The sequence below is a fragment of the Ceratotherium simum genome, chromosome 19 (genome assembly GCF_057802395.1).
Source record: "Ceratotherium simum simum isolate JZ-2026a chromosome 19, ASM5780239v1, whole genome shotgun sequence".
Classification (NCBI taxonomy): domain Eukaryota; kingdom Metazoa; phylum Chordata; class Mammalia; order Perissodactyla; family Rhinocerotidae; genus Ceratotherium; species Ceratotherium simum.
The window spans coordinates 47,333,606-47,357,915 of NC_141918.1; the positions used below are offsets into that span (position 1 = coordinate 47,333,606).

General features: G+C 37.7%; 1 protein-coding gene across 1 annotated transcript in view; it reads right to left on the reverse strand.

Annotated features, from left to right (window-relative positions):
• The window catches only part of MTCL3 (MTCL family member 3), a 43,498-nt gene that overhangs the window by 8,327 nt on the left and 10,861 nt on the right, over positions 1 to 24,310 (reverse strand). Inside the window, exon 5 of the mRNA XM_014781208.2 lies at positions 659 to 730. Coding sequence (XP_014636694.1) covers positions 659 to 730 — 72 coding nt within the window. The remainder of the gene's footprint in view (positions 1 to 658; positions 731 to 24,310) is intronic.

Consider the following 24,310-nt stretch of genomic DNA (forward strand, 5'->3'; position numbering starts at 1 on the left):
TAGCTGCACATCCTTCTAGTTGCTGTATGTGGGACGCCACCTCAGCATGGCCGGACCAGCGGTGCATTGGTGCGCACCCGGGATCCGAACCCGGGCAGCGAGTAGCGGAGCGCACGCACTTAACTGCTAAGCCACAGGGCCGGCCTCTCGAGTACATCTTTTAAGTTTTATTTTTATTCCTTCACTTCCTTGCTTTTGCTTCCCTGGTCACTGGTATAGAGAATTACTTCATTCTAGGACACTCTAAAGCCATCATGAGCCTCTCTCTCCCCTCCACCGTCCCTTCCTGCAACATTCCTTTCTTTACTCTCCCCAACACTATAGAAACAGCCATTCTATTGACCTTATTAATTACGAGTGAACAAGATTAGCACCAGGGGTACAGTTCTCAAATACAGCAACATATAAAGTACTAACGACATTTTTCTGTGTGCTTACAATGTAAAATCATTATAACAGGGATGTTAGTGCTAGCTTTATAAGCAAAGATACTGAATGCTTTACACTGACTGTAGCTACAGCTACATAATTGATACACATAATTTAACTTCGTTTCACATAATTGTGTTTGGCTATTATGTCTACTTATAGATGTAGCTTACTATTATCTACTCTAAGAGGTGCTTCATATATTAGTTGAAATTTTATTTCCACATACCTCTGTGGGAGTCTGTTGACCCTTTTTTTCAGATTTTGGCAAATCTTTGCTTCCTCTTCTTTTTAAGGATAGCTGAAACAGAGCATGAATATATTTAGTTTGGTAAACTGTAATTTTAATTCAATTTTATGTTTTTAAGTGTCCTAATCTCATATGATAAAAACAAGCCAAATGAAAAGTGTTAGTTCAATAATTGTAAAGGAGGAAAAGAACCCAAGCCAGATAGATTGAGATATGTTTTTACTTTGGAGTGGGACACACATCACAGTAGAAGAGTAGCTGGCAATTATCTACCTAATTTGAGAAATACAGAAAACATACTGTGAAAATGCAGAAAAATAACTTGGACAAAATTGAGATTGATGACCCAATATGCTATATATTCCAAATGAAAGCAAATCCTTCTTAGCATTCTACATCACTAAGGAAAAAAAAACAAAAATGGAATAAGCTATTATTTCCAGTGTTGGAGTCAAATTGCTATAAATTTGTAAAGATAAACTTTCAGTGGATTTATGTAGAATTTGAAGAACTTCATTCTTTCTTCACCACATATCCATGCAAATGAACACAATACTCATATATACATACACACACATGTAGTACAATAGGGGATATTAGGGTTTGTAGTGAAATGGAGAGGGTGTGCTCCATCTAAAGGAGCAGGCAGAGTGGGAATTAGCTTCAGCTGATTGGTTTAATACAGGAATGTGGGTTTTCTCCAGAGAAGCTGGAAATCTGGATTGTTATGTAAAATCTCCCAGGTTTTATTGTCTGGCCCTAACTAAAATTCAAACAAACAACGTTTTGTAGGTCCAAGAATACATATCTAATGCCAAATCTTTTAACAGACCAGCAGTATATGATCTCTGGTGCTCGGTTCCATTTCCAAGCACCAACATAATAAGGAGAGTCTCTCTGTATAAATAATAATCTATATATGTGAATAGCTATCATATACCAGATATTGAGCTGGAGACCCAAAGATCAATTAGATAGTGCACCTACCATTAGGAAGCTCACAATTAGCATGGGGGACAAAGAAGCAAACAATCATGGGACAAGTTGGTAAATGCCATGCTTTAGGTTCTGTGAAGCAGGGACTTTGTCTTAGGGGCATCACCACCATGGGAATAATACTTGTCATATGGCAGATGGTGAAAAAAATATGCTGAACTAATGCGTGAATATAAGATATGAGGTTCTGAGGTCAAAGAGGAGGATGGGGTATGGACTGACAGTAAAAGCTGGAAAGGCTTCTCAAACGAGGAGTCTTCATGAATTTGCAAAGAACTGCAAACTAAATTCTCTACATGTTAATTTCCAACCCATATCCAGCGTTACATGAAGGCCTGTGTTCAGGCACAGAAGGCAGGGGAATATAGTGCTGCCACTACTTTCATTGAGTGTGAAACTGAAACCACAGCATCAAATGAATAGTCCTTGAAGGACACTGAATAAAGTTTGGATTTTATCTCACTAAGGTCAAATTATTGTTCTATGGCCAATTAGGAGTATTAAAGGGTTTTAGCAAGGAGTGTCCATAATCAGACTGTCATAGAAGAAACACAAAGACACAAAGGTGGCAGTCCAAATGGCCATGAGATCAAGGGATTGTATGCAAGGGAAATGAGAGAAAGCATGCTCTAGTTCTGAAAACTTTTTTTTGGTCTTTGTTGTTCATTCATTTCATAGGTATCTGTTGAGTTCTGGCATATACAGGGTATTGTATGGTATCCAAATATGATTGAGAAATATTTTGTTCTCCTCCAAAGATCTCACTGTTTATGATGATAAAAGGATGCAGATAATTAGCTAAAACAGTAGACAGAATTTACTAAGGGCAATAAATGAAGAACAAACAAAGGACTGAAAGAACAAAGCAGCAGCTATGATTTCAGATCGGAGAAATCAGAGAAAATCATCCGAGGACTGATCTTTGAAGGATGTGGAAAATTTCAACAGGAATAAAACCGAGTAAAAAATAAGAGCAAAGACTTGGAGGAATGAGTGTGCCTTGTAGATTCCATGACTTCTGAAAAGAAGTAATGGAGGGAGAGCCACTATAGAGACGGGAAAGCACTTACAGGATTGAGGTCAGCTTGTGGAGCTGAGAAATTTAGACTTCATCCTGTAGGCCACGTTAAAATGAGCTCTCTAAATTAATATAGGAGAAATGCTGAAACTAGGCCATTCTTTCCTAAGAGGTATTTTCTATCTTACTTTTATTTAAATATCACTCAAGTAGGGTGTCAAACTCAAACAAAGCTCTGGAAAAAGGTTTTCCCTTGAATAAAGGCATATTACCTTTAAGGCACCTTGAGGACTACAAGTACCTTTAAGTATCACATTCAAATTTCCAATAAATATTTAACAATCTTTTCATATTCCAGTAAGTTTTTATTAACTTTCCGACTCCTATGAAACAAAGATGAGAGATTCATGCGGGTAGAGAAAGTTGGAGAAATAATGTAAGTCCAAACACTCTCTTTCCTGTGAGGATAAAATTTTGTCACCTCCCCTCCTGTCATCCTGCCCCACCTGCATCCACTAAATCTAGGAACCTCTATAAGGTGAGTGGTTAAGAAGGCTAGAACTAAACCCCATATTTTCATCTTTGTTTGCCAAGTAGGCACTTTAGATAGTTCTCTAGATAAATATATTGAAAACACGTCTTGTCCATGTCTTAATTCTTTACATTCCCAGCTTCAACGTGTCCAAAAGAGGCTGCTGTTCTTTTTATCCATGTGAAGGCCAGGAATTGGAGAGTTTTGCCAAAAATTATGTTTGCACAGCAATTACATAAAATGGCTTATTTGTGTTCTAAAAGTGTTTTGAGACTCCCTTTCTTCCTCAATTGAAATTTGGTGCACTTCTTAATAGGTAGCATCTTTATATTTTCAGCAATTAAACAACAGAGAGGAATAAATGCTACTGAATGTCTAAAATGCTACTGAAAGACATTTGGATAAGTCTCCTATGTTTTTGATAAAATTAAAGAGAGATCCATCCATATTGTGATTAAATGAAGAAGGAAAATGTAACTGTATTAATATCTAGGATTTAGTGAGTACTAGATGTGTGCCATGCACATTTCTAAGCACTTAATATGTATCCACTCATTTAATCTTACAACTGCCTTACGAGTTTGACACCATTATCTGAAGCACACAAAGGGTAATCACTCAGCGAGTAAGAGTTAGAAATGGGGTGTAAGTTACCCAGCTTCAGAGCTTTCACTCTCAACAAGTCCATTACACTGTTACCCCAAAGGAAGAAAAATGCAGGGTTGCATTATTTCCGAGCATATTCTTCTCTGTGCTATTATATCATGGCTGCATGGGTTTGAGGCACTAATACACGTATATTATACATGATCAATGTGTTTTTGTATTTTCAACATAAGAGTCAGCAGAAGTGACGTACACACTCATCAGTTCTCACAGTCATCCTCTAAATACTTGTGACTTCAGAGTAACATTGGGAGGGAGAGACAGGGATTTCTGACTGAAGGCTGGAGGGAAACTGAAGGAGGCAGGAACTGGGGCTCTGCTATGGTCCGAATGTTTGTGTCTCCCCAAATTCTATGTTGAAGTCCTAGTGCCCAATGGGATGGTATTAGGAGATGGGGACTTTGGGAGGTACTTAGGTCATGAGGGTGGAGCACTCATGAATGGGATTAGTGCCCTTATAAGAAGAGCCAGAGAGGTAGCTCACCCTCTTTCTGCCCTGTGAGGATGCAAAGAGAAGTTGGCAGTCTGCAACCCAGAAGAGGACTCTCACCAGAACCCAACCATGCTAGCAACCTGATGTTGGACTTCCAGCTTCCAGAACTGTGAGAAATAGTTTCTGTTGTTTATAAGCCACTCAGTCTGCGGTATTTTGTTATAGCAGCCTGAAAAGACTAAAACAGGCTCCAACCTGTTTTGGAAAGGAACAGAAGGGGTTCTTGTCCCTAGAAGTCCTCCTGTTTCCCTTCTATTACTGTGCATCCTGGACATTGACCAGAGAGCCTGGCAGAGGAGGGGCAGGTGAGGACACCCGAAATCTTGCTCATGATGGCGTTCTCAACTCTCTCCCCTCAAAGGGTGAGGCAGATCCCAAGTGCTACACTAAGGCATGATCTTGGGGCCAAGGGGCATGTGGGTGAAAGAGGCATGCCACGATGATCAGTTCGTGTCATTCTTCTGTGCAAAATATTCCAGCCATTTTCATCTCGCTCAGCGTCACGCTTAATAAGGTATAGGAGACTTCAACTACACACTGGATCTATCCTGGTCACGTTTTAAAAAGACTTGACCAGGGGTCTGCCCGGTGGCGCAAGCGGTTAAGTGCGCGCACTACGCTGCGGCGGCCCGGGTTTGCCAGTTCGGATTCCGGGCGCGCACTGATGCACCACTTGTCAGGACATGCTGTGGCGGCGTCCCATATAAAGCAGAGGAAGATGGGCATGGATGTTAGCCCAGGGCTGGTCTTTCTCACACAAAAAAAAGACTTGACCAGACTTCAACCCTGACCAATTAAAATAGATTCTGGGGTTGGGCGCAGGCATATCTTCAAAGCTACCAGGGTGAGTATAATGTGCAGCTGGCTCTGAGAACCACCACCCTGCTCTACGGGGTCAGCCCCACCCGCAACTCCAAGCAAACCCTCCAACCTCATCTCCCACCACACTCCTTCTCTGCTTTCCTTACTCTAGTGTCTCAAACATCCTTGTGGTTCCTCAAACATGCCAAGCACGCTCCAGATTTGGGGGCTTTCCTCTGCCTGCAACACTCTTCCTTTATCTGCTCTCATGACCCACTTCCACAGCCCTTTCAGGGTCCCTAGAGAGACCTTCCCAGACCACTTCATATAAAATAATAAATACCTCCATATAAAATACTTCCCCTACTCTGTGGCTCCACATACTCCTTGTCTTCCTAACCCTGTTTTATTTTTTTCCATAGCTTCTCTCACCATCTGACTTGTGTATTTGTTTCACGTCTGTCTCTCCTTCTGGAATGTGAGCACCACCCACACAGGAACTCCGTATTGTTCTCTATTAGAGCTCCAGGCTCTTAGAAATACACCTGGCACAAAGTAGTTGCTCAGACAATATCAGTTGAATGAGGAAATGGCTCCTTCAATCTTATTTCTTACATCGATTTGTTTTTGAAGGATCCTAACCCAAGAAGTTGGTAGAAGGTTAAAACAAACAAATAAATAAAAGCCCGTTTTGAAAGTTCCACTTAAAGCTGAAAAATAAAAATGTCTCCACCTTTTCAACAGAAAGACTGAACAGCAAAAAATGTATGAGCTGAAAAGTATTTAAAATGGAACACATGATACACCTTCTTCCTGTTCTAATACTTTTCTCGATTTTTACCCACCCATTTTCACCAGAGTCCGGGTCTCAAAATCATCTTGTAAAGAATATCTGGTGCTGACACTCTTTGATGGCCTATCTGCCTTTGTGGTTTCTACTTATCAGCCCCTCTCCCACAATTTCTCTTTTGTCATTGGCCCTCCAGGTGCTCAGAGCCTCTGCTTCTATCTTCCTGCCCTCAAGCCCAGGTCACAGGGAATCTTCTCCATCTTGCTTTCAAAAGTGCCCTCTTCTTTGCCCTCAGTCATGGGAGGAACCAAGTCAATGACTCTCCCAACTCTCACTTTCCCTAGCCTTGGGGAAACATCAATGTGATCATTCTAATGTGAACTAAGTTATTTTCCATGTAATATAATTCACCAAGAGTTTTCAAAAAATAATCTGGGCATAAAAGCATTTAACCTTTGGGCCCCAACCAATGTCTACATTTACACATTCGACTTAAGACTTTTATTACTGATTAAGCCTTTCTATGGTAAAACTGTTTATAAAACTGGCTGTATTTTTCCCCTCCCAGTAGGCGGTCCATTTGCAATGTGCCCATTAAATGGCAATCTTTTTCTGCACCTCTTCAAACTGGGCTGGCCTTGTGACTTGCTTTGATCAATAAAATGTGGTGTAAAATGTGACAGGAGAGGGGACATGCTAGTTCTGACTCTACCCTCAAGAGATCTTGCACAATTCTGCTCATTCTCTCTTGGAAACATGCTGCTCCATGTGACAAGTCTGGGATAGCCTGCTGGATGAAAAGAGTCTCATGGCCCAGTGGCTCCCATTGTGCTGGCCAATAGCCAGCCAACCCCTAGAAGCAGAGCCTCCCAACTGTCAGCTGACCACAAATATATGCGTGGAAGCAACTGAGACCAGAATAACACATATAGGGGACCACAGAATGATGTAAATAACTGATTGTTGTTTTAAGCCACTAAGTTTTGGGATGGTTTGTTACACAGCAAAGGCTGACACATTTACCAAATATTCTTCACCACTGGGATTAAAAAAGACATTAAGCTAATGAACTCAGATGATATTTATGAAACAATTCCCTTATTCCAATCCTAGAAAAGCAAAAGACATACATAAAAGGTCAAGAAAAAGAGTTGAAGGGGGTTATCAAACATAGGAAAAAAATAAAGCTCAATGTATTTTCTTTGTTTTCATTTTTTCCCTGCCTTTGCCAATATTTTGATTCCATAAAAGATTTCTGAATAAAACTGAGCTTTAAATAAATTATTTTAAAAGCTCACCTTTCAGTTCTAAACTGCAGATGCTTCTTTTAATAAAAGTAGGTGTTTAATTAGCACCAAAGTCGTGATGTGAGTTAGAAGCTAACAAAGTTCATCCTAACAGTCAGGCTGATTACAGCGTTGGGCTCAGCACATTTTTGAAGTACTGGTTCTATTTGAACTTAGCTTTTACTCTTCCTTTTCAGGAAGAAGTGATATAGACATCTTTACAGTTCTCCCCTGGATCTAGGTTTCTAATCTATATCTGTCAATTCCAACCCTACTTTTAGCAAATGTTGTTTGTCCTTCTGTTTCTGTAGTTTTCTTTGGCAGGAGAAGAAAAATAACTTTAACTTTACAAGATTCCCTGCTTAAGTCAATTTACAGAGTTGAAACACAAAGACAAATTCAAAGGAAGCTGTACCCAGAAAATTCTTAATTGTAACTGAAGGATTAGATTTTCCAAACTTCTATTGATTGTTTGTTAAGAAGGCCAGAATTTAGAAAAGAAGAGAATGGAGGAGAGAGGAAAAGAAAGTTGTCATTTATTCATTTACTCCAAGAAACAACATTGAAAGATATGGGAAAGGAAATTGATCAACAATTTAAATCTGGAATTTGCTCCCAGAAGATACTAATAAATAAAAACGCTGTGACCTTTTCATTTTTGGGGAAGATGGTGACCACCTTCTGGATTTCCTCATAGAGGTACATGTCACAAAGGTGAAGACGTGTGTCTAGCATACAGAAGTGTATGCCGCAGAGGTGGAGCCCCATATCCGCAAAATAAGTTAACCTTCTTCTTCTGATATCTCCTTCTTCTGTCCCATAAGCCCAGGCCCCATTCCTATATATATATATTTTTTTTTTAATATCTTTTTTTTGCTAGGAAAGATTTTCCCTGAGCTAACATCTGTTGCCAATTTTCCTCTCTTTTTTTCCCCTCCCCAAAGCTCCAGTACACAGTTGTATTGTAAGTCCTTCTAGTTCTTTTATGTGAGCCGCCACTGCACCATGGCTACTGACAGATGAGTGGTGTGGTTCTGCGCCTGGGAACTGAACCTGGACTGCTGAAGTGGAGCAAGCCAACTTTAACCACTAGGCCATCAGGGCTGGCTCCCCATTCTTATCTTATGAGGGCTTCTAAACTTATTTTTTTCTTATCTCCTGAATGCCTAAATAAACTTTCACAAAGTAGAAAAGCTACATCTTTGCTGTAAAAACCTCAAAGCAATGCCAAATTGAAATAGTTGGGATTTTGTTCTTTGATTTTTTTTTTTAAATAAAAGAATCCAATGAATTTCCCTTTCTTGGCTCCTCCATCCTTCTCCCTTTGTGCTGACGTAGATATCTATAGCATAGGTCAGACTGTCTATAGAGTTCTATGAATTCTTTATTGCTAAGGAATATTAATGAGTGAACTTTGTAGAACATGCTATCAAACCAGGCCACCAAAGAAAGAGAAAACTTTTGAATATTTGTCTATATGGGAATCAGGGTTTGTCTATATGGGAATCAGGGTTATCTCCTCAGGGCCAAATGACTTTGAGAGGCTCTAGAGTTGCATAGTTTCTTTCCTCTTTAAAAATCATTCTTTGGTGCCAATAATTACTTTAGAACACTTCTGTTCTTTTCCTAACATATTGCTTGCTAATAATGCTTAAATGTTTTTAGATTGGAACTCATTTTCCATGACTAGTACGGTGAAATTAAGGTAAGCCAGAAATTTGAAAGTAAAATATTGAACTTAACTCCAGAAAATCTAAGAGGTCTTAAGGACCATGGGTTATCAGAAGAAAATAAATGGAGGCTTCTCTTGTCAATGGGATGTGGTTGCTATGGAACCAGAGGAGGTGGGATTGGGAGGAAACTGGAGATGATCTTGTCATAGCTGGGGCTATGGACCCATAGCTTGAGGTTTGGACTCAATAACTGCCTGCCTTTCATGGTGTGCTTCATACAATGTGATCAAAACATCTCTAGATCCTTATGGAGAATCAGTCTCTGTATTCTTTAAGCTACTCTAGGACCCCCAAGGGGCTCAAGGCTACTGGTGAGAAAGTTTCTGATACAAAAAACTCTTAAATCATTGTAGAAACCCTCTTTTGGAGCAGGGTATAGGTTGTTAGAGGGTTTTCCAAATTACCAATAATGAACTTATCCCAATGCAAGATCATCTTGCTTTAGAAAAGCAAAGGCCTTTATTATGTTGAGGTAGTTTCCTCTATGGAAAACAGTATGGAGATTCCTCAAAAAATTAAAAATAGAAATACCATATGACCCCGCTATCTCACTACTGGGTATTTATCCAAAGAAATTGAGATCAACAATCCAGAGAGACTTATGCACCCTTATGTTCATTGCAGCATTATTCACTATAGCCAAGAAGTGGAAGCAACTCAAGTATCCATCGACTGCTGAATGGATAAAGAAGATGTGATATATATACAATGGAATACTACTCAGCCATAAAAAAGACAAAATTGTCCCATTCGCAACAACATGGATAGACCTTGAGGGTATTATGTTAAGTGAAATAAGCCAGACATAGAAAGACAAACACAGTATGATTTCACTCACACGTGGAAGATAAACTAACACATAGAGAGAACAGTTTGGTGGTTACCAGGGGGAAGGAGGTTGGGGGGTGGGCACAAGGGGCAAAGGGGTACATTTATATGGTGACTGACAAATAATAAGGTACAACTGAAATTTCACAATGTCATAAGCTATTATGACCTCAACAAAAAAGCAAAGGCAACATGATAATAAGTGCTTCTCTAATATTCATTTGATATACTACACTTGGACAGGTACAATGCAAAGGCCTCAGAAAGCCCCACACAAGCAAATGAATTTAGGACTGGAAGCTTTCTCAGCTGAGATTTTTTTTTTAATCTGAGAATCTTGTTAACGACTTTTGAAATAATAATTGTTAAAAAATTATTTTATGCCTTAGATACTTGACCCACAGTAAATGTATGCTTACTAAGCTATGAATGTCACCAGCAAAAGCAGAGATTTATATTTCCTTCTAGTTAATTTGCTCTAGTTAATGAATTTGGTTCTAAGCAACATTGCATTTAGCAATTACAATGCATTTAGAAATTATGGTTTGGCAGTGACAGAAGTTCCTCATGGCCTTTCTCTATAATGAGGTAAAGAAAAAAAAAAACTGAAGCCAGCATTTATAAGTTGAAATGATGATTTGTCCAGTCTTTTGTATATTGTGTCTCAACTAGCCTCTACCTTATTAACACAGTGATATTAACATCATTGTTGTATCAAGTTCAGAATCTCGTAAGAGATACGCTTCAAGTACCATTACAAGATGGCAGGTAGGTATTATTTATATAGGTGCTTTAAAATTATTCTTTATACAGTTACATATTTAAGATATTTTATGATAAAATTTTAAAGGTCAGAGTATTCAATAATTCCCAAAATGCACTGAAAGGGAAATTTTCCGGGGTAATTCCTAGACTATGTTAAAAAGTGATAGCCCACAATTGTGCTTTAAAAATTTTGGAATTAGTTGCCAAATTTTAAAATGTAAACAATCTACATTTTAAATATCAAGATTTCCAGTTTCACTTGAAAAACTGGAAGATCTGTTAAAGTTGGGTCTTGGTTATGGCCTGGCAACCTTGAGCTGGAACTGAATATTGAGACATACAATGTCCAGTGTGCCCCATCACTCTTACCACAGACAGCTTCACTCATTCATATAACCTGCTTGGCCCTTAGTAACAGTGGAGAGTTCAGACTCTGCCCTGGACTGCTAAGCTCATGCATGTGGAAGGGGCTCAAGAAATGCAGTCTTCCAGCCCGTACCTGACAGGAATCCTTTCCGCACCACCTAGACCCTGCCTGCTCTTTTCCAGGAGCTTGCTTCTATAGGAGGCAGGCAACGCAGTCCTTTACAGGTGACTCTAATGGATAAAACGTCCTTATTTTGATCTCAAATCTACTTATAGTTAGAAATCACTTAAAGTGATTCAAAGAATAAGTCTACTTTATCTTCTATATTAAATCCCTTCAAACACAGGAAGCGAGTGACCACATCTCAAGTATTTTCTTTTCCAGACTATATATTCTCCCCAGTTCTTTCAAGCATTCATCACATGACAGTTTCCTGTCTACCTTATGGTCAAGTAAACTCCCTAAGCCTTTTTTTGTGTAAATAGCTATGAATATATTTCTCTCCTTTTGTATTTGTGTAAAATTAAAAAAAAAAACTGTAGGATACCACATCTATTCATATTAAATGTCATATTATTAATTTGAGTTTGTCATTCCAGTATGTTGACATCATTCTGATTTTTTGTTCTGTCCTTGCCTGTATCTTTCTTGATTGCTACTAAGGAGGATTCTGCCTGGCTGTTCTTTTATTTACTAGAGACATAGTTGAAATAACTTGAAGACAAATGGCATAAGAAGAAAGACTGAGCTAACTTCTGATTCCAAATTTATGAAAACATGATAATATTTATGAATAAAGCATGACAAGCATAATTTCTGTAACCTCTACCCATGTTCCAAGTAAGTAAAAATCATGAATAAACTATGATTATAGAATATTTTCTCTGCAAATTTAAATGGATTAGAAAAAAATCTTGTTCCCATGGTTTTATTCAATGATATCAACTATTTCTGGGAAATTACCCCTTTCCCATTTTTAAAGACAAAAGAAGTAGAGAGAGAAATAATTGGCTTAATAAAAAATTCACAGAGTATATTTAAAAGGACAAATAAGCTTGCACCCAAGCTTTTAAAATAAAATAACATATCCACGGAGTGTGTTTTTGTTTGTATGTGTATGTGCACATTCCTAGAGCAAATGAGTTTGAGGGTCTGTGCATGTCTATGTGCATATGCGTATATGTGAATATGTGTGTGTATGTGTTGAAGCACGCATGTGTATGCGCATGTGTATGTATGTATGTGTTTTAGGTCCTGGAAGGAATTTCAGCACATCTTAAAAATTGCTCAGTGAATTCTAAAACACAAGAACAATCAGAAAATCTGTAACCTCTATCCATATACCAAACAGACAATTTGAAATCTATTACAGATATCAGAAAACAAGCTCACTGAAATAAGTTATAATCTGATTTTACTTATATTAAGGGGTATCTTGACACCCTTTAGAAGTGTATTGTATTTGATCAAATCAGCTCATTTCAAAGTTATTTTGGAATAAATAGACAATCACTAAATTTCTGAAATTTTAATTTGGACAAAAACAAGTACCATATTCTAGGCTAAGTAAATTTAGTTAGTCCTTTGAATAATGCTAAAGAATATACACATGCACACACATCTTCCAGACATGAGAGCAACTTAACAGCTACACATATAGTAATGCCTTAATCAATAATAAATAAGTACCTGGGGAATTCATACATGAACATAAGAGCATGAGATATCACTGAAATAGGAATAACATATTCCACATATTAAGGAAGTTATGAAAAGTAATCATAGATGAACAAGATTCATTTCCTAAAGTATTTTTTTAAGAAAATTCACCCTTTTCACATTGTTACTCAAATTGAAAGAATTTTGGGTTAATACGGCTTTAAACAATGACTTTCTTCCTATTAAAATATACTTAAAGGCAGAGATAAAAAAAAGTAGATGTAGTAACACCGGAAACTAAGGTTAATAGTCAAGCATTTGCCAGAATCTGAGAAAATTTTCCTTTAGCAATAGCATCAGTAGAATTCAACCAGGAAATATAAACTATCCTTTATGTAGACTTTACTGTCTGAAACAGAAGAATTGGAGATGCAGACCAATCAAAACTAGACATCCCTGTTTCTTAAAAGGTTAAACATAAATTTGCCATATAACTCAGCAATTCTACTCTTAGTTATATACCCAAGAGAAGTGAGAACTTGTATTCACAAAAGGACTTGCACAAGAATATTCTTAACAGCATTATTCATAATAGCCCCAAATTGTAAACAACCCAAATGTCCATCTAGCGGTGAATGGATAGACAAAATATGGTATCCATACAATAGAATATTATTCAGCAATAAAAAAGGAATGAACTACTGATACAAGAAATGACATGGATGAGCCTCAAAAACGTTATGTTAAGTGAAGGAAGTCAAACATAAGAGATCACATATTGTATGATTCCATTTATATGAAGTGTCTAGGAAAGGAAAATCAATAGATATAGGAAGTAGATTATGGTTACTTGGAGTAGTGAGAGGGAGGGAAGGAATGGGGATTAACAGTAAATGGGCATGAGGGATCTTACTGAGGTGATGAAAATGTTCTAAAATTGATTTACCATCATAATTGCACAGCTTGGAAAATTCACTAAAAAAATCACTGAATTGTACAGTTGAAATGGGTTAGTTATATAAGATGTAAAGCATGCCTTAATAAAGTTATTAAAACACAAACAATAGGCAGCCGGCACGTCTACATCCCAACTCTACTTTCCCCAATACACGCATAAATATTGCATAGACACTGCTTTATCGTGTATTTGGAGAAGTGGCCTAGCCCATTTGCAATCAGCAACTCTCTGGTTATTAAAACTCCAGTACAAGTAGGAACAAAACAGGGAAGGAGCTAGGTGATTAATTGTGCAATGAATTATGAGATATATTCTTTCCTTACTCAGGGTTTCCTGGGTAGAAGCATAGGGAGAAAAGCCTTGGGAGCACCACTGTCAGTGTTTATTGTTTCCCATATATGAAAGGTAGGCAAAGAACAACTACAAGCTGCTTCAAATTTTCCTCAGAGTCAATGTACTTGAGTGCTGCAGTAGTAGACTTTCCTATATTCCTTCAGAATAGGCCAGAATTACATGAATGTCTACCAGCGATCAGAAATTGGGGGAGAGTGTGCATATCAAGTTGCACTACAGCTTTGGATCTGAGAGCGGGCAGTGAGAGAGACTAAGAAAAAAGTTACCCAGTGAGTGTCTTGAGTCAACATTGTATTTAAAAAGAAAGTTTGACGTTCAATGATGATGTTTTCTAAAAAGAAAGAAAAAGTAGAAAAGGACATAAAAGTGCATTGGATGAAAGCATTTCGATGGGGAAAGGACAGTCTTTTCAACAAATGGTGCTGGACAATTGGAGATCCACACGCAAAAAGATGAGTTTAGATGCCTAACTCACACTATATACAAAAATTAACTCAAAATGGATCATAGACCTGAATGTAAGAGCTAAAACTAGAAAACTCTTAGATAAAAACAGTAGACTGAATTTTCCTGCAGGTTAGACAAAGATTTCTCAGATAAGATACCAAAAGCATAAGTGATAAAAGAAAAATAATTATAAATTGGACTTCGTCAAAATTAAAACCTTTTACACTTCAAAAGATACCATTAAGAAAGTGAAAAGATAAGCCACAGAAGAAAACATGGCAAATCATACCTCTGATAAAAGACTTGCATCCAGAATACAGAGCTTAAATTAGAACTCAAGAACAAGTAGAAAAACAGTCCAATTAAAAATGACCCAAAAATTTGGATAGATATTGCACAAAAGAAGACATATGAATGGAAAATAAGCACATGAAAAAATGTTCCACATCATTAGGGAAACACAAATTTAAACCACAATGATATACCACTTAATGCTCAATAGAATAACTATAATAAAAAGACAATAAGCGCTGGCAAGGATGTTGATAAATCGGAACACTCATGTCACTGCTGGTGACAATGTAAAATGGTGCAGCCACTTAGGAAAATGGTTTGGCATTTTCTCAAAAATGTTAAACATAAGTTTACCATATGACCCATAAATTATACTCTTAGATATCCACCCAAGAGAAATAAAAACACACATCCACACAAAAACTTGTATGTGAATGTTCATAGCAGCATTATTCAATAAAAATGGAAAAAACCCAATGTTTATTAACTGATGAATGGATAAACAAAATGTGGTATATCATACAATGGAACATTATTTGGAAATAAAAAGAAATGAAGTACTGATACATGCCACAACAAGGATGAACCTCAAAAATATTGGCAAAGTGAAAGAAGCCAGACACAAAAGGCCACATATTGTATGATTACACTTGTATGAAATAATCGTAAAATACAAAGCTATGGATTCAGAAAACAGACTACTGCTTGACTAGGGTTAGAGGTAAGAATAGAAGGTCATTGCAGATGGGCACTAGGGATCTTTTTGGAGTTACAGAAATATTCTAAAATTGTATTATGGAGATGGTTGAACAACTGTACATTTACTAAAAACCATTAAATCGTACACTTAAAACAAGTGAATTTATGGTATGTAAATTATACCTCAATAAAGCTGTTAAAATGTATAGAGTCAATAAAAAAAGCATTCAGCTGAAAAGAAAGGAAAAAAACAAAAATATATGTCTGAAAATTATTTAATCTGAAAAACAAAAGGCAACTTTAGAAAATATTGGATTCTTAATAAGATAACAACTACGGCTTCTATGAACTAAAAATAGAAGGTCATAAAGAGTATTAAGCTTTGAAGAGTAGGGAACTGTTGGGAATAAGAAAACTCACAGAGGATACTAAAATTCAACACAAGAATTAAATTTTGCACTGGAGTCTTCAAAAAGCCCAACTGGCATGGCAGAAAATTCACTTGATATTGAGAACAAACATTAGATATTGTCCTAGGATACAGGTGAAAAGGATAAAAGAAGGTTAAAGGATCAGAAGACAGTAGTAAAGAGTATGAAGTGAAGAAAATCCTAAGAAGAAAAAATAGAGTGCATGTGATTATCAAGCTTATAATTCAAGAAAGCTTCTCTGAGATAATTAATAAATAAATGCTAATTTTTAGAATAAAGGCTTTACATGTTCTAGACATGTTATAAACAAAGACCATCACCCAGATAAGCCCTGGCAATATATTTGAACTGGTTATTCTCCTTTAGCTACTGAGATTCATTCTTGCCCCTTCTCTGCCCTGCTCTGAGCTCCAGGAGGCTAACCTCTGCATACTCTTACCTGGGCTCCCTCCTCGACCAGTTGGGTTTGGCCGATAGAGGCACTGGTAGAAATGCTGAGGAATGGAGTGTGGGAGGAGAGACAGTTCAGGGTATTTCTCCTCGCTCCCTCACTTTTTCAACCCCACATCTGAGCAGTAGCTAAGACCCCTCCAGAGGACAGCTCCCATTGAGTGGACCCTCCTCCACAGTTCCAGCTTTCACTGGCCCCTGTGCCAATATTTCCTCAGCAGCATCTTCATCTCTAGAGATGTTGATGGTTTCCAAGTGTTGCTGGTCTTCTCTGAATGCCTCACCAGCCCAAATTAAGAATATGTTCCCTTAATCCTGCCCTCACCACTGTGAGTAATCCTACTTATTTGATCCAACTAGGGTGAATTTTATTCCCTACTGGAGGACCCTGATTGATATAAAGGGTAAAGAAAAATATTCATAAATATGTAGAGAGAAAATAATTTAATCTACAAAGGAATCAAAGTCAGACAGATCTCACACTTCTCCACTGCAAAACAAATGCCAGAAGCTAATGGAACAGAGTAGACAATGTGAGAAGAAAAATTTTTGACTCAATAATTCCATTCTGCCATTCCTGTGTGAAGTCAACCAAATGCTATTTTCAAAAGTACAAAGGCTCAAAAAATATATCTACAAACTTTTCCTAAAAAAGAAAATCAAGAGCATTATCTAATCAATTAAAGATTATTTAAAATTGAGGTCTCAGAAATGTTGAAGTTGTGATTTAAAATCATTGCCAGTAAGTATTGAAATTGTTTGGATATGTAGAATTGTTGATATAACAATATAATTACATGTGAAGTAAAAAATATCCTTTAAATTGAAACTATGTACTATATTAGTGAATAATTTAATAGTAACCATCTTAGTCTATAATCCCATATTAAATTAACAAAGGCCAGACAATAATCCAAGGGGTTGGACTAACTGAAAGAATTCTTAATTCCTTATTTCATTCTTGATTTTGGTAGTTGGAAAAATTGAGACTCATACATGTGTCACCAAAAAAACTTAGTTAACACTCGTAGAATTAAAAATAGGATAGCTACCTTCTGAATCATTGCAGAACATAATTATTCTAATTTAAATCTAGCCATACCTCTAAATAAATGAATTCAATAGCTGCAGTTTATCCTTGAAAGACAATACTTCCCATATAACAGATCCTCCTAAATATACACAGATGGCTACCATTTGATAAAGTTCTATGAAAACCTCTTCTTCCATAGGCAAGGAGGCAGTGCATACAACCACATACCAACACATTAGTCGCTCATTACACACTTGACTATAATAATCAATTTGTCTGTCTAATTATTTCTACTATTATTCAAGGTTCTTGGCCAATGTAATGATAAGAATGCTTACTTTGTGAAGGAAAGAAAAAATAATGCAGTTTATCTTATTAACCACTCACCACTACAATTAATTGGCTAGACAAATTGGAAATTAGGGAGGTAGGCAGCAGATGAATATAGAATACTGTGAATTTTTAACTTTAAGCACTTCTGAGTTGAATCATGCTGAATATAAATGACCCCATTAAGTGAAATATATAGGCATAAAATGGAAAATGTCAAGAGAGAAGCTAAATGACATCTTTAAATGTCATCTTCAAATGTCATTTACCATCCGGATAAAGATCAGTTTAACTGACCCTGAAACGTAAAAATGGAATTAGAACAGACATATCAAATAAGTGATTGTATTTCCATTAAAATGCAATCAAGTCTAAAATCTTCATGATATAACTGAATTTTCAATTGGGAAAATACTTCCTAATATACAGTGAAATTGCATGTTATACTTACTCAAATGTAACACAAGTACTGGAAATAACAGGAACTGAGTAAATTCTAATTTAAGGACTAAAGACGAGCTCCTCTGACAGCAATCATATTTTCTTAAACACCTCTTCTCTTGTCCAAGCATTTATTGATACTTTTTGTATGTACAAGAGTCTTTGTGTGTGAATTAAATAGAAATATGGCTCTTAAATTCAAAGAGCATAGAATTTAGCTGTGGAGTCAGTAAAAGCTACAAAACAACCTAAAGTAGCTTGTGCTTGAATACACTAGCCCTTCTCTCTCTGTTAAGGTGTTTCTCTTTAAGAGGAATATTTATAGAGCAGCAAACGTAGGAGAGAGACATTTATCCAGACACACCAGCATTGTTAGCCCCGTGGAATGCAGGGACAAATAGTGCAGCCGCATTATCTGCACGTCCCCCTGAACTTTGCAAATGTGAGCTAATGGATGGTGAAGCAGTAAGGACTAAGGACATGCCCGGTGGAAGAGGAAACGGGACAGGAAGAGGAAGCTAGAATGGCTTTAAAGTGAAGTGAGATGTAAAGGGGAGCTTCAGAGAGTGGTAGACATTCATGGGAAAAGAGAAGGCACAAGTGTTTCAAAGGTGTGTATAAATGAATCGGAATCCTAGATAGATCTAAAATTCAATCTCATGGACTTAAAAATTCTTTCTAGGATTTAAGTCTTAATCAGTTAATCTAGAGCTAGCGATAACAACAACATCTGATGTCCATACTGTATCTTACAGTTTATAAAGCACTTTCACACATATTATCTCCCGTTATCCTTGTGAATAGACTAGCTAGGGGAAATATTTATTTTCCTTTAAGAGGTGATTAAATTGAGAGTCAGCTATTAAGGGACTTATCTGAAATAACACAGGTGTTAAGTCTGTAAAAAGAAGAGACACAATCAACAGACCTGAAAACATTTTTTTATCCCTATGTTCCTAGTTTTTTTTTCTCCAAAGATTCTCTTTCTGTGAGATAAAATAGATTTTTCCTGTAGACACCTTGGAAGCCTTTTCTCAATGTTTGCTCAGAGCATTTCCTAAATTGGGCTAGAGGTACAGAACTTGGAGATTCTGGTATTGAGGTCCCTAAAGGGGGCAGGTCATTTGCGGGGCAAGAAGGTGGAAGTGGCTGTGGAAGGGACAGCCTGAGTCCCTGTAGAGAGGCCGTGCAGCATTGGCCAGTGGAGGCCATGGGCTTGGAGGCAGACAGACCGGTGTGGACCCAGCCTGCTGACTAGTGATATTCACCTTTCTGAGCCTGGAGTATTCATCTCTAAAATGAACCTATTGGGCCGGCCCCGTGGCTTAGCGGTTAAGTGCGCACGCTCCGCTGCTGGCGGCCCGGGTTCGGATCCCGGGTGCGTACAGGCTCACCACTTCTCCGGCCATGCTGGGGCCGTGTCCCACATACAGCAACTAGAGAGACGTGCAGCTATGACATGCAACTGTCTACCGGGGCTTTGGGGGAAAAAATAAATAAATAAAATGAACCTATTAACAGCATAATTATTCATAAAGTATCTGGCACAGTGACTGGCTTATAATTAGCACCCAACACTGGTGGCTATTGAGCAACTGCAGCCCTGGAGTAATTTTCCATCTCTCTCCAGTCAAATTAACTGCTGAACTGACTGTCCCAAATCTTGATGATTTAAAGCTAATTTAGTTGGATAGTCTCTGGAAGTGCCAAGATCTGCAGTCTTCTCTCATTCTCTAAAACTGCATTTCACATTTACTCCTCAAAGCACAGAGAAGTTCAACTGCAGAGCTGACATCCAGGGTATCAGAGCTGTCCTCCTGTTTTTGAGCTCCTGTTCTCACTTGTCCTCCAAGAAGCCTATGAGACCTTGTTTCAGGGAAGACTTGTTGATTCTGGGGAATAACTGGGGTTTGAGAGAAGCAAGTTAAAGGACTATTAGTTTCTAGGAGGTAACAACGTCTCAAGAAGCCTCTAATTCTGGAAGTGGGGTGAGGCTGCAGTTACTCATCTGCTTCCTTCTCATCTTGTTTGTATGGCACTAAGCACCGTGGAAAGAGCCCTAGTTCTGAGTCACATTTCACGTTCTCTCTGCAAAATAGGGCCTGAAACACCTCTCCTAATTTCCATTCATCATCTCATTCAACAGTATTTATTGCTTATCCACTTTGTATCAATAACTTCCGGTTGTGGTGGACACATTGATGAATAAGACAGACTCAGTCCTTACTCGCAGGGAGCTTACAGTCTAGTGCAGGAAAAAGATACATACAAATTAAATATGAAATAACGGTTGTTATAATGTTACAGAAGAATGTGGTCTGACTGACTAAACGCAGGCACTGAACTGGATGCTGAGAATCCTACAGCGATCAAAACACGTATCAGGCCTGTCCTCATAGAGCTCACCGTCCTGAGATAATCACCATCAAAGTATTCAGTATAGTAAAGCATGTGGGTAACTACTGTCAAAGTACAGCCTCTACAAGGCTATCTTTTCTATCAGAAAATAGTTAACTTGAGGTCAGGGACTACTCTCATGGTGACACTAACTGTTAACCCCCTTACAGATTATATATATACTCAATCAAAGGTTGCTAAAAAATGTTTCCTAAATTAAAGTCAGATCAAAGTTTTTTGGTTTTTAGCCTTGAGGAAAGGGCTGAGATAGAGAGTATATGCTATTTTCTGCCACCGAGGCAGCCAAGGGTGGTCATGGTAGAGGGGAGTGGTAGAGATTAGTGTCATTAATTACTGCCCAAAAGCCTGAAGGCACCACAGGGACTAGTTAGGTCACAGCTACACCCCTCAGAGACCATTAAGGAAGGGACTAAGTTGTTTAATGGGAGTTGGTTCTACATGAGGTTTTTGTCCATCATACTCACAAAGGCCAAGTGACCTCAAGAGATTCTCATTATGCTCTCGGAAACATAAAGACTTTCACCTTCAAAAAACATCAGAGAAGTCATAGGGGGATGAAAATAAATTTCAATAACAGCAAAAAACAAATGTTTGGATGTTTAACTGAGACCAGCCCGGGCTAACTCAAGGGTCACACCTCCTATGGTGAGAACCTGGCAGTCTTCCAGGGGCAGATTCCACCCCAGAGTCTGTAGTTAAAGAACCCTCCTCAGAGATGTTCCGCACAACTTAGCATGTCTAGGTACCATCACTCAATATTCTGGTTTATTTCTTATTGGAAAAGGTTGGGGAATTCTTTGCTTACCACGAGACCTTTGTGGCCTCCTGGGGTGGAAAGCTAAGGCTACATCCAAAGTGTGGCTCAGATTATTTGGATGGCTCCACTTGTCCTGAGCCCGACGCATCAGGTCTTCAGTTCTGATTTCTACCCTAAACCAGGGCCTGAATGCTGAGTAGAAACAACAACCAGAGAGAACATTATAGGTCTTAGTCTTTGTGGTTAAAAACCCTTCAGTAGAACTCTCACCGAGTGCAAACTCTGAGTTTAATGCAATGCTTTGATATCTGTATCTTTGTATCCTCTGTGGTATCTATACGGCCACACTACTGCAGGTCTATAAATTGTCGTTCAATAAATAGATGTTGATTGAATAAATGAAAAAGATAATTACAGTAATAAAATAATAATAATGAAATGGAATGGCATACCTGACTATGAATAAAACTTCCAGGGAGAACAGAGATGTAGAAACAGAGACAAAGTAGAATGTGCCATTTTTATAGGAACCTTTAAGAGCACTCCATTTAACTTCTGCATTTAGGAATAAAGAAACAGAGGCCTATAAATTTTGAGTTATTTACGCAAGGTCACAGGGAATGAGAGGTGAGCCCTCGAAGCTAATTTCCAGCCTCCAGGACACAGGCACTTTCTAATAAACCACACTCAAATTTCTAGCTAATGACAAAATGTCTTAATTTTATTTTCTGCAAAACTTCAATTCCTATATTTATTGACTGTATAGATGAGAACTTGACAACTGTTTAGAAGGCTCATCCATTCATTGGTTGCCATGTAAAATCTGTTTATAATTGTCAACATTTTGTTGTACCATAATTGATTTTCTTCATGCTTGTTCTGTAGGCTTAATGTGAAATTCGATGTTGCCTCCACATCTGGTTATAGCAAGGAAAGAATTTCTTTCAATATTTCTCTCCCTGCCTTGATTGCTATTAAACTCAGAGCTGCTTCATAACAATGTACATCTCTTGGATTAAGTTTTCCTTCATCTTCTCAGAATTCTAACTTGATCAAATTTTTAAACGCTGATTTCAATGGTTACAATTCACTGTGAACCATTTCAAATCCCCTTTTAAGGTAGGTTGGTTATAGAAGTCAGAGAAGTAAACAACTCTTCAATAACTATGTAGGTAACATACTTCCATGGAGATATTTAAACACTGATAAGCTGCTCATCTCTCAGGGGCAGATCATTCAAAGTTCAGCCTAGAGCCCCAGACCTCTGTTAAACTGGCAGAGTCCAGTGCTGAAAACTTAGTTCTCATGGATATGGTTTACCGCAAATGCAACAAACATTTCAACATACATTTATTCAACAATTTCTATGAAGCCATGACAGTGCAAACATCAAAATCAACAGATATTTTAAATGGGAACTGCATATATACTCAACTGGAGATGCTTAATCAGGTAAAATCCATAGTTGTACAGTGTCTTACTGTTTCAAGAATATAAAGTTCAGCATTCCAGCCAAGAAAGGAACTGGAATCTAATTAACTATGTAGGGTGTGTGATGCTGATGTGTATTTTCATGTAGAAAACCAGAAATTTGAAGTTTATAATAAAAGTTCAATATCTTCCACAAAATAATCCACCAACAGAGATTTTCTCATCTGTGTACTACTTTGCTTTTGCTGGAGGCTTGGCATCTGGGTGAAAGAAAGAGCCACTTAGCCAAGACTGCATCTTGGGAATCACCTCAGAATGCATGCAACTGCATATGTAATTTCATGAAAAAATCCAATAAAGTTTATAATTACTAAATAAATACATCTTTAAAAATGCATTCACAACATATGGTGACCCAGAAAACAAGCCTTCCTATGCTTACCTGGCATGTTCTTCTTTGTTTTTAATTTAGTCTCTATTATTCCTGCCTACATGGTTCAACAAACTGCTGCCTCTGAGAACACGTGACTAAAGTCACGGTGTTCAATTGATGCATTTCAAAATATTTATGGCAATTTCATTAAAAAATATCAATGACTGCTGTTCCATTTTTTTTCAAATTATAAGTTAACTACCAGAACCAGGGGAAAATATTCAAATGCCAAAGAAATTCTCCATTAAAACTGTCTCTTGACACTTCTCCAAAGAAGATATACAGATGGCCAATAGGCACATGAAAAGATGTTCAACATCACTAATCACCAGGGAAATGCAAATCAAAACAACACTAAGATATCACCTCACACCCGTCAGAATGGCTATAATCACCAAGACAAAAAACAACAAATGTTGGAGAGGATGTGGAGAAACAGGAACCCTCATACACAGCTGGTGGGAATGCAAACTGGTGCAGCCTCTATGGAAAACGGTATGGAGATTCCTCAAAGAATTAAAAATAGAAATACCCTATGATCCAGCCATCCCACTACTGGGAATCTATCCAATGAACCTGAAATCAACAATCCAAAGAGGCTTATGCACCCCTATGTTCATTGCAGCATTATTCACTATAGCCAAGAAGTGGAAGCAATCTAAGTGTCCCTCGACTGATGACTGGATCAAGAAGATGTGGTATATATATATAATGGGATACTACTCAACCATAAAAAAAGACAAAATCGTCCCATTTGCAACAACATGGATGGGCCTGGAGGGTATTATGTTAAGTGAAGTAAGCCAGAAAGAGAAAGACAAACACTGTATGATCTCACTCATATGTGGAATATAAACCAACACGTGGACAGGGAAAACTGTACTGTGGTTACCAGGGGCAATGGGGGTGGGGGGTGGGCACAAGGGGTGAAGGGAGACTTATATATGGTCATGGACAAACAAAAATGTACAACCCAAAATTTCACAATGTTATAAACTATTAAAACATCAGTAAAAAAAACTGTCTCTTGAGCCGCTTCTTTGCTGATTTACCACTCAATATTTCTTTTTTGCACTTTAAAACTTAGATAAACATGCCTTATCAAAACCAAATATAGCTAGAATAGTTATTTATTTTACATAAGAAAATAAACAGGTAATTGTAAACAGGCAGGACAAGCATTTGTTTATTAAAGTGTTTTATCTTGTAAAGAGAGTCTGA